General features: G+C 41.2%; 2 protein-coding genes and 1 long non-coding RNA gene across 4 annotated transcripts; 2 read left to right on the top strand and 1 right to left on the bottom strand.

The window, feature by feature from the left end:
• Positions 1-2: 2 nt before the first annotated feature.
• LOC113582132 (uncharacterized) lies at positions 3-5,051 on the bottom strand. 2 transcript variants are annotated; one of them, XM_035521230.2, is made up of 7 exons: positions 4,666-5,051; positions 4,104-4,212; positions 3,607-3,719; positions 3,347-3,446; positions 1,457-1,581; positions 1,209-1,303; positions 3-561 (listed from the first exon to the last, which is right to left on the bottom strand). In XM_035521230.2, the coding sequence occupies exons 1-7, from the start codon at positions 4,754-4,756 to the stop codon at positions 517-519; spliced, it is 678 nt and encodes a 225-aa protein (XP_035377123.1). In that variant the 5' UTR covers positions 4,757-5,051; the 3' UTR covers positions 3-516. The 2 variants fall into 2 exon arrangements, with proteins under 2 accessions (XP_035377123.1, XP_035377122.1); XM_035521229.2 differs by having other exon boundaries at positions 1,457-1,584.
• Positions 5,052-5,202: 151 nt separating this feature from the next.
• rpl28 (ribosomal protein L28) lies at positions 5,203-8,383 on the top strand. Its single transcript, XM_027017749.3, has 5 exons — positions 5,203-5,327; positions 5,955-6,045; positions 6,474-6,597; positions 7,889-8,007; positions 8,218-8,383. The coding sequence occupies exons 2-5, from the start codon at positions 5,965-5,967 to the stop codon at positions 8,305-8,307; spliced, it is 414 nt and encodes a 137-aa protein (XP_026873550.1). The 5' UTR covers positions 5,203-5,327; positions 5,955-5,964; the 3' UTR covers positions 8,308-8,383.
• Positions 8,384-13,099: 4,716 nt separating this feature from the next.
• LOC118240545 (uncharacterized) lies at positions 13,100-14,228 on the top strand. Its single transcript, XR_004775480.2, has 3 exons — positions 13,100-13,168; positions 13,644-13,768; positions 14,021-14,228. It is a non-coding gene; the product is annotated as an uncharacterized LOC118240545 (long non-coding RNA).
• The last annotated feature ends 2,735 nt before the right edge of the window (positions 14,229-16,963 follow it).

Genomic DNA, 16,963 nt, shown 5'->3' on the forward strand with positions numbered 1-16,963 from the left:
GATTGTGTGTGGATTGTATTTTTTCTTTGAGCTTTAATACCATGAGTGTTACAGCAGAACGATCCGTTAATTACTCATCCTAAATCCTACGTTATTGCCCAACTACATGGTTTATAATAACAGCACACTACTGTACTTTATTATAAACAAATATCCGTATAGTCCTAAGCGATCTACTTATTTAACGGAATGTAACTAGATTTCTAATCTTAATAGCATGTCTCCTAAAAATCTGTCTTAAAACAGTGATGGCTTAGAACAGATCCCTTGCAAGGTCTAGTATGACCTAAATATGATGGATCTACATTAAATACGTGTCTGAACTGGAGACGTATATTAGCATTAATGTTCATGCTTTTAGACAGAAAGGACCAGAAAGACAGTGACACAGTCCCTTCTGAAGCGGTACTATCCGTGGCAGTGCCGCCCTTTCAAGTCTTCCCTTGCGATCTTCGGTCCACAGTTCTCCGCTGTGTTTGGATGAGAGACGCAAGTCACTGAGCAGTTGTATAACCTTTACTGGGTCTCCGGTTGCGTTTGACTCAACGCGTGTGCGCCGTCCTGTGGACAAGAACAGAAAAACAAAAACATAAGTACGTGTACGCAAACAGGATAACATTTACAGACAAAGTTCATCTTATAGTACACCCGTCTCTTACGTAATTTGGAGGAAAGTAAAATATTACATTAAATATAAAATTGGACTTTTGTGAATTAAGAGAACACGCACTCAAGTAACACTGATTTGTTCCAGCAATTTTAATTGCAGTAGTGTAATTTACATTTTTCAAAACAAAAGTGACAATACAACCTGTGCTTTAACTGTCAAAGGGAATCATCCATGAAAAACAATGATATATATAAAATGATACATATACATGATACATATATTAAAGCTTTGTTTAATGCCATGAGAAACAACTGTATAAAATAATCGTAAAGTAATCCAGGAAATGAATTGTTCTCCTTGACACTGAGTGATGCTGGCCAGTGGCAAATGGCTATGACTAATTTTAAAAGAAAACAGGGTTAAACAAAAAATGGAACAGGAAAAGCCTACATATAATCCGTCTAAAGTGCCCCTAGGTTCTTCGAACACAGCGCTGCGATAGCATCAGTGATGGCGGCATATCATATGGCGGATGATACAGTTTTAACTAGAATCTGTGTGTGTGTGTGTGTATGTGTGTGTGTGTGTGTGTGTGTACCAGCGCATTCTTTGCTCGATGCACTGCGACCTCCAGCATGGTCCGATCACACAGAATCTGCTGTAGAGTTCTGGAGTCCATTTCTAACAGCATCCCTACCCATACACACAATCGCCATACATTTTCAATCCATACGCAAAAACACAAACTATGTTACAAACATTACAGAAAACCCCCTACTACAAACAAACAAGAATACCTCACTAAGCCACATGCAGTTCACCACCACACATAAAAGCACAGCTCACCTGTGATGTCAGCACAATTAGTCGGCTCCATGTCTTGTACGAGGACAAACAGCCTCTCTCCCATTGCCTCCAAATCCTCTTTGTCAAAGCTGTCACTCATGTCTGTTTCCTCCTGGCCTCGCCTACTGCTAGACAATAGTGAAAGTACACTCACTCACAAAAGCAACCATTATTTCAACCAAATGTTCCCCCCCTGCTTAGAAACAGGCAGCTCTAGCAGGTGTCTCTTCCAAGGTGTGACTGCCAGACACCAGGCCAGATGCCCATTAATTATCTAATGACTTTTACCAAATTAGCTACCAAATGGCTTTTCATGTAATTTCACCGTCGCAGACAAATTTCCTAAGTTTAACTGTATACACACAGCTGTATAGAGTTGTAGCATGCGCCTGTCCTCATGGTCAGTTGCTGCAAGGTGGTAGGATAGCTGTCTCAACCATGCTTTAATCTTGGCTCATGTAAATACTGATATGGACATTGTTGACAACCAAAAGGTGAGCTCTTTCCAGCACCAAACAGGAAGCAGGAAAGTGGGTACCGGAACATCTCCAGCAGGTAGATGAGACGTGAGACATGGAGGAGACTCTGGGGAGGGTAGATGAGACATGAGACCTGGAGGAGAGTCTGGGGAGGGTAGATGAGACATGAGACCTGGAGGAGAGTCTGGGGAGGGTAGATGAGACATGAGACCTGGAGGAGAGTCTGGGGAGGGTAGATGAGACATGAGACCTGGAGGAGAGTCTGGGGAGGGTAGATGAGACATGAGACCTGGAGGAGACTCTGGGGAGGGTAGATGAGACATGAGACCTGGAGGAGAGTCTGAGGAGGGTAGATGAGACATGAGACCTGGAGGAGAGTCTGGGGAGGGTAGATGAGACATGAGACCTGGAGGAGAGTCTGGGGAGGGTAGATGAGACATGAGACCTGGAGGAGAGTCTGGGGAGGGTAGATGAGACATGGGGAGACCTCAGAATCCTTGGCCGTGGCACACATTACAAGGGAGCTGTGGCCAAAAGCTGCTTCTGTTTCTGCTCCATTGTTCAGCATTTTCTCTTTTTATACATTTGCAACAGGAGCATGATGGGAATCTATCTGCAGTCTTGTAAATCTGTCCCTACAAGATCCACAGTCTCTCCAAAATCATCATCTGTGATTAAGAACTCTGTGGCTAATGACATATTGTCTTCAGATGTGAGGGACTGTCAGAGTTTAGTCTTTTCAGTGTCTTCTAGTGAATGGTTAGAATTAGGAGAGGCACCCTGCAATGTCCCATACACCACTGAGCATACATCACACAGCACTACTGGGATTTAAACCTGACCCGCAATAAGACTTACCTTTGCACTACTAAGAAGCCTTTTGGCAGTGTGTACTTCAGTAATATTTATACTGTATGGATAGTTACACTGTAATAATTTGATCTCACACACACACACACACACACACACACACACTCACACACACGCTCACACACACACACACACACACACACACTCACACGCACTCACACGCACACGCACACACACGCTCACACACTCACTCACACACACACACTCACACACACTCACTCACACACACACGCACACACACACACGCACACACACACACGCTCACACACACACGCTCACACACACACGCTCACACACACACACTCACTCACTCACACTCACTCACTCACACACTCACACACACACTCACACTCACTCACTCACACACACACACACACACACACACACACACACACACACACACACACACACTCACACTCACACACACACTCACACTCACACACACACACACACACACACACACACACACACTCACACACACACACTCACACACACACACACACACACACACACACACACTCACACACACACACTCACTCACTCCTGTAAAGTTTCCAGGGCCATTTTGACCCTCTCCTCCAGCAGGGCGGGGTCCGACAGCAGGTGACGCACCGACTCCCTTTTCTGTTCCAATAGCATGCCTGCCAAGCGTCCAAAGCAACGTTAGAGGTACCGGTTCATTTTCAAAGTGATTTAAAAGACGTGCAATCAGACTTTAGCCAATGATCTGCAAGTTCATAAGGTGGATGGATTGGTAGACATGTGGATTAATAAGTCATATGGCTGGATAGACTGGATGACCTGTTATTTTCTGAGTGTGCCCCGTGTTGTAGAGGTCGATGAGGTCATACAGCTGTTCTCCCAGAGAGTCCAAGGACACAGAGTCCGCATCGTCAGTTTCCGATGCCAGTTTACTGATGGGTCAAGATATCAGACAAACACAACATAGTCTTCACATTAACCTCGTTCCCTGTGTGTACACAGGGTGTATACACATGTCTTATGCATTGTACTCTTCTAAATGGCTTCAAGAGATTTTTTTTTGTGTGCGAGAACAAGAGAATCTTGTTGTGAGATGAGTGAGTGTGTGTTACATGTTAGGCTGGGAGTCTGTTGACTGGTGTGTGATACTTGTTGTCAGGTTGCAAAGTTATGAATCTGTGTGTCTGTGTGCACGTGTTACGTGTGTGTGTGTGTGTGTGTGTGTGTGTTACCTGCTGTTAGATTTTAGGACTGTGTTATGTTGTCAAATTTCAAGGGAATGTGTGTGTGTGAGTGTGTGTGTCTGTGTGTGTTACCTGTTGTCAGGCTGCAGGGCTGCTAGTGCTCTGTCCAGTGCTTTAGTTAGGAGAGCCTCATCCTGCAGCATCTGATCAATCACACTTCCTGGCAACTCCAGCAGCATGCCTAAAACCAGTCACAGCATCCAGCACTAAAGTCAGCCAATCAGAACTCAACCCGTTACAGCATCCAGCACTAAAGTCAGCCAATCAGAACTCAACCCGTTACAGCATCCAGCACTAAAGTCAGCCAATCAGAACTCAACCAGTCACAGCATCCAGCACTAAAGTCAGCCAATCAGAACTCAACCCGTTACAGCATCATACAGAAATCATAATACTTTAAAAACAAGTTTCCATAAAGGTTTATTGTTTATATAAGTAGCTACATTTCGTCAACACCCTCATGAAATGCCCATGCTAATCCATGACATATCATCTTATTAAATCATAGGCAGACGAACTGTGCTGTATTCATAAATACAATCGCAACCATCAATCCTTTATTGTTTCATACAGTCTTTATACATTCTTCATTCTTCGACCAACACTGAACAACATTAGTGCGAGGAAGCTTCACCTGTTAATTTTGGAGTCATGTCCGAGTGTTTGGGATAAATCAGATCATACAATTTCTCCCCGAGGGACTCAAGATCCTTTTCAGTGTCCATCACTAAAGTGCGTGTGTGATCAGCTCAGAGCAGATCATACTAACACTACCCCATATTGTGGGTACCAGGGGAGCTTGCTGGCATCGCCACAGACTGAAGCTAAATCTCTACAACTAACACCTTAGTGACACCCCGTTATTAGTTTCAACATAAACTCCGCAACACCAAACCAATGCAATCTACTTTAATAGATAATCATTAAAGCAGATAAATAGCCCGTTAGCTAGCTATTGATCAAGGTTTACTTCGTTATGATGAAAATTCGGCGCTCGAAAATGACGCGTACAACTTTGTGGTCGAACCCATTTACAAAATGGCTTAACAACGCCATGTCCATCCGCATACATAGGTCCTTCTTAAAAATAGATTTTGATATTTTTTTACAGCCTTTATACAGAATTCATTTACGAAATATTTTTATAAGAATCGTAAATGTATTTTCTGTATTTTATGAGTTTTAATCATACTAAATATATTGTATATTATTTTTTTAATTAGGCGCAAGGATCTTTGAGGTTTTTTGCCGGAAACGGCGCTCATTCCTTTCTCTCTCTCTTCCTCCGCTGAAAAGGTAACGTGGTCGACCTGGGTTATACTTCATACACTTCAAAACGCGAATTTCCTCGCTTAGTTAATTACGAATTCCACATATACGTGACTTGTAAGTTATGGATTTATTGATAAATGAAAAACCGGATTATGGCTTTGCCTTTCGTGTATTACACGTCAAAAATACCGACGTCGTCCGTAGCAAGGCCCATTAGCATGCAATGCTAATGGGTAAGATCACTTCAGCCATGTTCACCTAGCTAGTGGTAATTCACAGCGGTTATAAGGTTATAGCAGTGCAGTGTCACCTTTAACTAGTTTGTAAGATGGCTAGATACAGCTGTTGATAATGGACAACGGGCATGTGTAAACTAGAGTAACTAGCGAACTAGATAGCCACCGGGAGTGCTGAACATGCGGCATACCTCGCCTCTTGGTGGGCTAAATGCATCAGCCAGGGAAGATGCACAAAATAAAGTTTAGGTTAATACGAACTGGCTTGCTTATGCTCTTTCAGACAGGCATTTTTGACACCTTTTTACTCGTGTAGTTGACAGTCGAGCGCTGTGGAACTGGGATCAAGAATTTGGATCAGAATTGTGCTATTTCAGTGCAGGAGTACTCATTTAAATCACCCCTCGCTCCCCAGGAACGCAATAATGTCGTCTCACCTGCAGTGGATGGTAATCAGGAACAATTCCAGTTTCCTCATCAAGAGGAACGGACAGACCTACAGTACCGTGAGTAACGCGCAATATCACACTAACTTGCTGTACACTGCAATAGCACCTTCTGTGTGTCCCTGGTCGTCTAAACTTGCTTTCAGAACTGCTTAAAGATGAGGGTTAGATCTAAAGGGACGTTCTCTGTCCTTGTGATTTTGAGGCTTTTGAAACACTGGCAACCAGCCAAAAACGTGCTGTTAATGCAGTTATTGTTGTTGTCAACTGTTTCTGAAGTAATTCTTGTTTAGGTTCCCTTCATCTTTGCTTGTTGGGTAAATAGGCTGATATCTGTGTAAGTGACCAAGTCCTGTAAGGCATCACCTTTTGTGGGGGAATCCTTGAAACATTGTAGAGCTCCACAAGTCCTGGTGGTGAACGGATCATCGTGATTTATTTTGGGTTGTTTTTGTTTGCGTGTGAGAAATTGTTTGCTTCTTGTTCAGGAGCCGAATAACCTGAAGGCCAGGAACACGTTCCGCTTTAACGGTCTCATCCACCGTAAGACGGTCGGCGTGGAGCAGGCTGCTGATGGCAAGGGTGTGGTCGTCATCCTGAAGAAGCGTGCAGGTAACCATCAGGGTCTCCTACCCAATAAGAGCAACAGTGTACCAGGACCTTTGACACTTATCTAGTCCAACACGCCCTTTGGAGGTTGGATGTAAACTGATCCTAGATCAGGCTAAGCTCTCTTGAGAAGTCTGATTGAGCCCTGTAGATTGCACTGTTTCTTGTGCCCCCTGACCATTATATCAACACTCATGGCTACAGTCAGGGATTGATAAACCAGCTTGTCGTTTTGATTTGGTTTCACTTCAGTTCTGAACAGGCAGAATTTTAAATGCGGCACTTCTACCTGTCTGTGATCCAAAATAAGTAGGTCTCAACGTTACTGTTCAGTGTGAGCCTGTTTGTGTCGATGGGCCATAACGCCTGGTTAATTACTGACGGGATATTACACTGGGGTCATACGTTAACTACTGACGGGATATTACACTGGGGTCATACGTTAACTACTGGCGGGATATTACACTGGGGTCATACGTTAACTACTGGCGGGATATTACACTGGGGTCATACGTTAACTACTGGCGGGATATTACACTGGGGTCATACGTTAACTACTGACGGGATATTACACTGGGGTCATACGTTAACTACTGACGGGATATTACACTGGGGTCATACGTTAACTACTGACGGGATATTACACTGGGGTCATACGTTAACTACTGACGGGATATTACACTGGGGTCATAAGTTGGAACACACATTGTTAGGCCAGTCCTTGGGAATCCCTATCCACTCTGCTTTTTGTTCTGTTCGAGGTCCCAGAACACCTTGGCCTGCTCATGAACAGTGTTCTGGAGCACTTTTGTGCTCCTCATCCTACTTTCTTGCTCTTTGTTTTTCACCTCATCAGTTACTGAAGACGTGGGTAAAAAGTCAGGCGTGTTCGACCGCTGTAGTAGTTCATTATGTTTGTGGGTTCCCCATTGCCGAGGTTGCTAAACACCGATGCTAAAATTTGCTGTAAGGGACGGGTGAAATGAATTTGTTCAGCTCATCATGTTTAAACTTCAAGCTTGCTCACTAACCAGTGATTCCACCTTAATTTTGTATCTATTTCTGTGGAGCAGACTGTAAGCACACTGTAGTGGTTCCTGCTCTTGTGGCTGTAGTTTGACACTACTTTGTGGAACAGACTGTCCTGCTTTGGTGAAGTTCCTAGCATAGCGCACGCGCAAATGTGTGTTCTAAGCCGTGTCTTAAAGGTCCTGGCTAGAATGCTTTTATTTATTTATTCTGTTGGTTTGTATTAGTTTTTAATTTTTTATAACTGAAGCGAACTGTGTCTCAGGTCAGCGCAAGCCTGCGAAAATGTACGAGAAGATTACGATCAACAAAAACTCGCGCACTACGCTGAACCGCCTGAGGAACATCATCCGCAAAAACAACTACAGGCAGGACCTCCGCATGGTGAGGGCTCCGCTTTCAGTATCACAGCAAGGGCATGTGGGAATTCAAACTGTACACCTTGCATGCATTACTCTTTATCGTCATCAAGTCGGTAGATACGTTCTGACCTTTGATAAATTTACAGATTTTACACTGAAACGCTCCTGCTGGACTTTTGAGTGAGAGATGCTTCCCCTCTGTCCTCTTCCTCTCTCTGCTCCTTTTCCTCAGGCTGCTCTGAGACGTGCCAGTGCCATCCTGAGGAGTCAGAAGCCCGTGGTGGTAAAGAAGAAGCGCTCCAGAGCGGCCAAGAGCGCATAAACACACACCACCTCCCCACACACACTTGCGCCCAGAGTCTAAATAAAAAGGAATAAAACGTTTTTGGTCAAATGTCCCACCTGTGCCCTCATTTGGAGCGTTGCCAGTAGAAACTTTGGCTTCGAGTCTTCCAGTTTTGGCCGTGGTTGAGTGTTTGCCCGAGTTTAAGAGCTTTGAGTGAGAGCGCTTTAGCACTTTTCGTGCATTTCAGAGCGTGATGTGACTTTGTCTCAGTTGAGTTTTGAAGGCAGTGTAACTGCATCGAAGACTGGAATGTGGCTGCACACGAAGCGCACGATTAAGTGTAGTGATTAAGTGTTGAACATCTTTTTATGGTCCCAGACAAGCCAGGCTCTGTGAGCTTGTTTTTCAGCTGTAGCTGTCCCTCACCTACTATTGGTTAAAGTATTATTTCTGCAGTGGAGAGATTTATCACAAGAGGGGTCTCATAGTTTGGTATTCTTACATTTACAGTGCTTGGCAGATGGCCTGGGCCAGAATGGCTCACTCTATAGTTCCATAGGCCACAGATGTGCAGGACAGTTCCGGATGACATTAAACAATTCTGAACTCTGACGAAATAGAAAAGGTTGCCTCCATGTTCGTCAATACAGTATAAAAATGACCTGTAGTAATTTGTGAGTAAAGCTGCTGTTTTAAGGTAGGTCTCGATGGGCACTGCCATCTTGCTTCATCTGCAGCAGATGTGCTATGATATACTGGCTCAAATGTCTCTATTTTCTAAATGTGTGCCCAGAATAATCTGACATACTGAAATGGGTATAATTATAAACAAAAAGAACTCCAACCATAACAGCCTTGCACCTCTCTCCAACCTGCCACTCTAAGATGATGAATGAGATTACTGTCATGTGTCCACAAGCATTGTTCTCAGTTCCACTCTAAGATCTGAGGAAATATGAGAGTCTGTCTTACTGACCTTAAAGGACAGCCTCACTTCTGTGGCCAAAGGTCAAAGAAAAATAAATCAGCTGTACACTAACACTGACCCCATAAACCCCTGTGTAAACATGCAGGTGGTAGCAGTGGTCCATTCAGCTCCACAGTGTTCAGTGTTCGGGTCCGTAATGGGTCCAGTCTCACTCTGGGTTTACAGGGATCTCACCACAATGGGAACTGGAGGACCAGGACTGGGAACCTCTGCTTTACATGATAGCAAACCACTCAATACTGCTGTGACTCAATATTCACCGAGTTCTTACAGGTAATACAACATCTTAGACACGCAGTAGACACTGACATGTTCAGCAAACCACAGACTGGTTTTCTACTCATACTGCTATTTTTACTGGTAAGATTTTCTGAGGAAAAAAAAAATAAATCCATAAATAATGAGAAAAGTGTGTCAGTAAAGGTGTGTGTTGTAGTGTGCAGGTGTGTACTGGTTAGAAGTTCAGTGAATGCCCCGTTCCCTCTGTCCCAGTCCAGCTGCGCTCTCACCCTCGGCAGTTTCTCTGTAGGTATCAGGTGGTGAACTCCTTGTCCTGAACAGTGCGTTGAGTTTTCATCAATGTTTTACTGTCACTGGGAATCCCAGAACGATCGTCTCTTTCTCAGTGTAGACATACATTTAACCCTCAGTGTACCAGCTGTGCTTCTCTGAGTTAAAAGCCCTCAGAGACTCATCATATCTCTCCGGTTTATCAGGAAGCAGTGATGTCTGTGGTCTGTATTCTACAGTAGTGAGATCATCAGACAAGTGTAGGCGAGGATGGGCAGTGTTGGGGTCCAGAGTAACAGGGGCTGAAGACAGAGAACAGAATGAATCATCATGCTCTTCATGTGTTTATGTCACATCTACAGACTGCAGACCCTTTACTTTGAGTGAAATGATTTTAGATCTGGAGACCTTTACAGATATTAAACCTCCTCATGTACTGTATGTCTGTGTTCATCATGCTTAAGTCTAACCTGATGTGAATCTAACATCTTTGTATGTGGAAATACATGTGATAAGAGTCTGTTGGCATGTTCTTTTACAATTTCTGTGTTGACTGTATCTGTTGCCGTAATGCCGTAAATGTTGTATCTGCTGTTGTTCGTTGTATAGAGTGCCCTGTAAAAGAGAATCGCCCTCAGTGGTTCTTCTTATAGCAGCACTGTGCAGTGCCATTTTGACTTAGTGAGGTCATTTTTAATTTATTTTAATTGACCATAAACCTGGTAGCCTACAGATAACATCTGCACTTTTATGTATGGCAATATTTCTTTCTATTGGACTACATTCATAACTAAACAAATAATATGTAAGCCCAAAATTTCATGTTTATGATCCTATGCCATGGTAATACAAACACAGTATTTTAAATATTACACATTTATTAAACAACATTTCAGTCCGTTGTTTTTCACCAGTTCTTAGGCACAGTGTGAATTTTATTCCATGATCAGATTTTCTAAAAACCAAAATGGTCCAGTAGTAGCAGTTTTGGGGGTGATGGTATGTTTCACATAGAATGAAACAGATTGTTTAGACTGGAAGCTGCCATTATTATTATTATTATTATTATTATTATTATTATTATTATTATTATTATTATTATTAATAATAATAATAATAATAATAATAACAACAACAACAACAACATGATTACTATTCTTATTAATAATAATAATAATAATAATAATAACTATTATTATTATTCTCATTATATATATATATATATATATATATATATATATATATATATATATATATATATATATATATATATATAAGGCTCATCTGTTGTCATGGTTATGAAAAGAGTGCATAAAGGAACTAATTTCTTTCCATATGTCGTTTAGATTGAGACGATCGTGTCTTTATGTACAAAGCGTAATCTTTGCTTTGTAAAGTGCTGGAGCCCGGATGTTGCATTAATTTTAGCTGTCCCTTAAATTCGCGTCCCTTTTACAACTGTTTTCTATTATTTAAAAATTATTTTCGTTTCACGAAATATCAGTTGCGCTGCGTTTTGACATTGTGTGAAAATTATAAGAGTTTTCAGATTATGAAACGAATGTTTTCATATTATGTCATCACAAGCATGATAGGATACATTTTATTGACTAAAACAAAGCATATTACTTAAATTATTTAATAAATTAAGGAAAGATTGCTTGTAGAGGAAACTAACATTTTCACTTCCAAAAAGTGTTGGGGATAAAAACAGCCAATTAGGAATGTTACAATCTGATTTTCAACCGTAGTGACATGTAGCATCCCCATCAGAATTTACGCATATGCCCATGAACAAATTAAAAGTGTTACTTGTGTGCTGATCATTTTAAGAGAATATTGAATAGATTAAGAAAAGTGTCATGGCCCGCGTCCTGCAGGGCAAGGAGCAGGACTCACAGACCTCTCTCGTCCCAGACAAACATTTATTAGACACGAAAGATTAGTAATCAACGGTAACTGCACTCATATGTAACAAACCATTGCAGCGTGAACACAGGGACAGGCAGACACACACACAACGAGTACAACCAGTAAACAATGAACAATAACACTAACACGAACGTGTACACATGTACGATGACCGACATCGAACGAAACACACACACACGAAACGAAGAACCGCGTGCAGGTGTGCGCTAACAAGGGCGGCGTATTTACAAACAAGACGCACGTCACACCGATCAGTCAACAGTGAACTCCCACTGCACGTGGCGGGGCGTACCACGTGATCAGTGGGAACGAGCCCTTATCATGACAAACGTTTGCTGAAGAGTAGTTGGATATCATCTAAGGGTTTTTTGGAAAATAATATACAAGTAAATAATAAAGTAAAATGCAAATAGTATACACAAATTATGTGTTATGTAAAATGATTAATCAGAAACATTCTTTAGTAGAAACAGTTAGATACAATTAGACAGTGATATATATATATATTAGTATGCAATAAGAGCTGTAGGAAGCTCTTTAAAATTTATAGGGATTTTAATTATAATTGTAATTAATTAGGTGTCAAGATGAAATTGTTTAGATTCAGAGACGACGAAGGGGATACTAAAGAAAGTATACTTATAAATTATGTAAAATCTCTGTTTTATTTATGTGTTGTTTAGCCTAGATAAGGAGAATGCTGTATAGTTCAATTTAAGAGAATGTGTCAATGGACAAATTTCAATAATATATATAATCAAAATGATCAATATTATTAATATGCACTTTTTGTACTATGTAAAATCTTGTTTGTGTATGTGTTATTTGCATTAAGAGAATGTTGCATAGAATAAGAAGTTTATAGAGGTATAATTTAATGTTTATGTGTAAAGTATTTAAAGATTGAATACAATGTCTGTTTATCCCCAGTAAGATCACCGTGAGGGGAGCTGGAAGTACAAAGAACTTCCTCCGTGATGTGAAGAACATCCCAGCTCCACCCAACAGACCTACGGACACAATTACAAACCTGAATATGTCTCCTTTTCATGTTGTTAATTTGCACAGTGGACAAAGCAGTCACCACATCGGGCCGTTCAAGGTTCTTCGCCGCATAAACCCTGTTTCTTATCGTTTTGCCCATCCCCCGTCGTTGCGTGTCCAACCCACTTTCCACGTATCTCACCTTAGGCCAGTATTGTGTTCGGTGGGCTCCTCCGACCCGCCGGCTCCACGCATGGTGGACAGTGTACCGACGTACATGGTCAAGCGTCTCTTGGACATCCGGCGGGTTTGTGATGGAGTCGAGTATTTGCTGGACTGGGAGAGACATGGGCCCGAAGAGCAGATCTGGGTCCCCTTCTGTCACATCCTGGACCATGACCTCATTCGGGCTTTTCGGCGGGATTGTGCGGCTGGTCTTGGGGCATCAGGAGCCGCCCCTTCCGGGGCAATCTACTCATAGAAGTAAAGGCTATTATGTAAATGTACATAAACCTTTCTCTTAGTAGTTTTGTTTCAGTTAGTTTATTATTTTCTCTTTTATCCTGTGTAAACGAGCATTCTACAATACTTTACATTTAAATATTTGACTAATTTAAATATGTGACAACATTTTTATGCTTTGGGTGTATAGTGTGCTTGTTCTTGTCACAGCCATACTGTCAAAGTAGATTAAGTTTAGATGCAATTTTTAAAATAGGAGAATATCACATTCAGTGGCCTTTTTACTTTTTTAAAGCTGAAACTGTTCAACTCTGTGCACTCCTGCATCAGGCTCCTTCACATGTGTTTATTCCTTCTGTATTTCTCACTTTTTGTTTGTGTTTGTTTTAGGTCTGCTTGTACTGCACTCTGAGCTGTAGCTAAACTACATCAGAATGCTGAATAAGCACTTAGAATAATGTCACACCCTTATTATCATTTCTTCTTCATGTTTTAGGACCTTCCGACCGGAATCAACCTCTGCAGTGTCTTGATCTGAAAGTCACAGACTGTCCTAAACCCAGAAACAACTATTTCTGTGGTGAAGGTCTTCCTAATAACCCACCTGCCTTCACTTGCAAGGTAGGAGACCTACCATTATGATGCCATATATTATTTCCTTAAATATCTAAAATATAATGTAAAATATAAAATAAAAATAAATAGTAATGCCTATTGCAATTTATTTCAAGTTATATCAATGCTAGCAGTGCCCCTTTGTGGTGAATTATGTTAAACATGAGTGAATGAGTTACAAGCCAGGTCTATGAGGTGCTTCATATCCATGGAAACAACAATGGAAAAGAGAAAGAACTCCCTCCATCTCTCAAACAGGGGGACTCCGGTGGAGGCTGGCTGAAGAAGAGGTTTGGGAGAACGAGTGTGATCTATGGAGTTCACAGAGGTTCATATAATACTTCTAGCACAATTGCTTATTCCACAAGTGTGTGTGCTCCTCATATCAGGGAGTGGATAAATGATATCATGACTAATCACTGAAACAGCACGTCCCATATGAGTCCTATATGAAGCTGTAACAGTAGAGTCACATATGAAGTTACAGACTATATACTACAGCTGATCTGTCACTCTGTACTTGTGTTACAATTAATAAATACAAACAGCATTCCATTATGTGCATCTGTTTGACCTTCATTTTTAGACTGATTGATTTCTAATATAAAATTATTTTTATACTTTATCATTATAAAACAAAATTAAGGTAAAGAATTCAAATGAATGTTTTTGATTTTAAATTGCTTAGTGGAATTAATGAGATGTCTAGCCAGTGATTATTGAAATATATTTTTCTCCTCCCCAAGATGAATTTAATATTAAGTTTCTGACTAGTACAGTACTACTAGTATTTACAAATCACTTCAATAATGTTACTCATAACATGCTCTTGTTGAAAAAAGTACTAAAAGTTTTTAAACTATTGGCTGGTATCAGCAAATGATTAAATATTATATTCTGAATTTCTGCAGTGAATAAAAGACACTCACAACTAATGTTCAGAACATTTACTCAAAATGACAAAAATTTGTCAAAATGCTTTTTATCATCTATAATAATAATAATAATTGTCATAATGCCAAATCCCCGGACAGACTACAATAGCCAGTCAACGACTCAAGCAATCAGAGGCGTCCAATCAGATCAGTGTCACCATAATACTGAACTCATCTGTATTATATAAGACTGTTTCTAACTATAAGTCTTTGCTTAGTATTGCCAATAGTCTCTAGAAGCAAACCGAGCATTATTTTGGGTTGTCTTTTTGTTGTATTTTGCCCCTTTTGGATTGTCTGCTTGGTTACATTGTCACTGATCTTCTGGTTTCTGACTTGGACTGGTAAAAACTCTATACGATTTGGATTGTCCCTTTTATCTTACCCTTTTGTCATCGCATAGGATTATTGCACAACCCCTGTACAACGATTAAACCAACCTGCTGTCTTATATCCGCAACCGTCTGTTTTTGCCCGACCCGTCACAGAATACTTCGCCTCCATGCAGACAGCAGATTCAGAAGCTATTAAGGAAGCCCTTACCAGCCAAAGCCAACTACTCAATCAGCACCAGCAGGTGCTAGAGGGATTCACGCGATCTATAGACACGATCGAGAAATACGACGGATCCCACGAGGAGTGTTGAGGTTTTATATTACAACATTCCATATACTTCAATAGTACTCCCCGCTGCTCTAGCCAAGAGAAAATTACATTCCTTACTTCACGTCTTTCAGATAAAGCACTAGATTGAGCTACCGCCGTTTGGGATGGTATAAAACACTCCACGTATAAGGAATTTATTGTTCTGTCTAGAGCAGTTTTTGACCACCTCCATGAGGCCGCACTGATTGTACAATTTCAACATGGCCTGAATTCTGATGTATTGCACGAGCTGGTGTGCCGGGCTGATGAGCTCAAGTTAGATCAACTTAAGGCTCTTGCCAGCCGCCTGGATAATTATCTTCAGGAACGGAGACCACAAATAACCGGCAATTCTTGCCCCGCCTACCCCCACCCTAGTCTGAGATATGGATTCAGACAAGAACCCAGAGTGGAGTACATGCATTGCGATTCATCCCGTTTATCTGAGGAAGAACGGAGGTGTCGGTTCCAGGAAGGTGTGTCTGTATTGTGGATCAGCAAGTCATATAATCAGGGATTGTCATTTCAAACCACATCGCAATCATGTAAGAGGTGGGTGAGATCACCTTTGTTTAAATCCTGGGAGAGTCACTATTTCTATGACAAGCACCCCTTAAAGGCAAAAGACTGCGTGTTGGATTTTTTCATCCCACTGGTGATTTAAAATGTTAACAGACTATACGTAAAACATAAAGTAAATGTCAGATCTATCTAGATAGTCACCAAACTATCAGTAAAGCATCTCTCCTTGCAGGTGAGCTTCAGTCCTTACTGTGGAACAGATCTTGGGTTTATATAACTTTCAAATTGTAAGGTGAACCTACATTCATAGACCTTAACGCAGTGCACAACACAACAAACGCAACATCTCAGCACAGAAAGTCTGCAATGTAAACAGTTGATGGCTGCAAAGGTTTCCATTTGAAGCTCAGGTTTGATGAATGTTCTACCTGCTACTAGGAACAAGAGTTGCAGGAACTGTAGCATTGCCATGATGTGTTCCTATGAGCGAAAATATCGGTTGTTTCAGTTTAAATTTTGTACTAAATTTACTCCACACCATCTCCACCACCACCACAAACACACCAATCACACAACACCCTCTGTCTTTTGCTTCTAAATGCTTGAGACCAAACATCTAACTTGCATATAACCATTAGAAAATTTTATTTATAACTAAAACTGTTTCCTGATTGCTTCATGTCAGCTTTACTTTTAGCTGTTTCCTAGCCTTTATAAGGGACAGCTGAAGAAGGCTTACAGGGCAATACCAGTTTGCCTCTAAGTGGCATCTCTAAACTGCCTGCGATGTGCGAAGACCAGAACTGTTGCTGCAGTGTGAAAACCAGAAACGTTTGCAGTCCAACCATTGCAGCAGTGCAAAAAGGAAGGTGATAACAGCTCACCTACTGCAAGAACTAGACATCTGTACCACCCAAAGCCCAATTGAAGAACAGGTTTCTTGATTTCTGGTTCAATCCTCTGAAATTGATATTAAGCAAATACTCCTATGAACTGCACTGCATGACTGTGAAACATTTTAAACTGACAGGTCATGGATTCCATTCCTGTAATCAATAAATGTTGTGGAAGAAACTGTTAGTTTGTGGTTGGTGTGGCC

The sequence above is a fragment of the Electrophorus electricus genome, chromosome 21 (assembly GCF_041902795.1).
Source record: "Electrophorus electricus isolate QZ-2024a chromosome 21, ASM4190279v1, whole genome shotgun sequence".
In the NCBI taxonomy this organism is placed as follows: Eukaryota; Metazoa; Chordata; class Actinopteri; order Gymnotiformes; family Gymnotidae; genus Electrophorus; species Electrophorus electricus.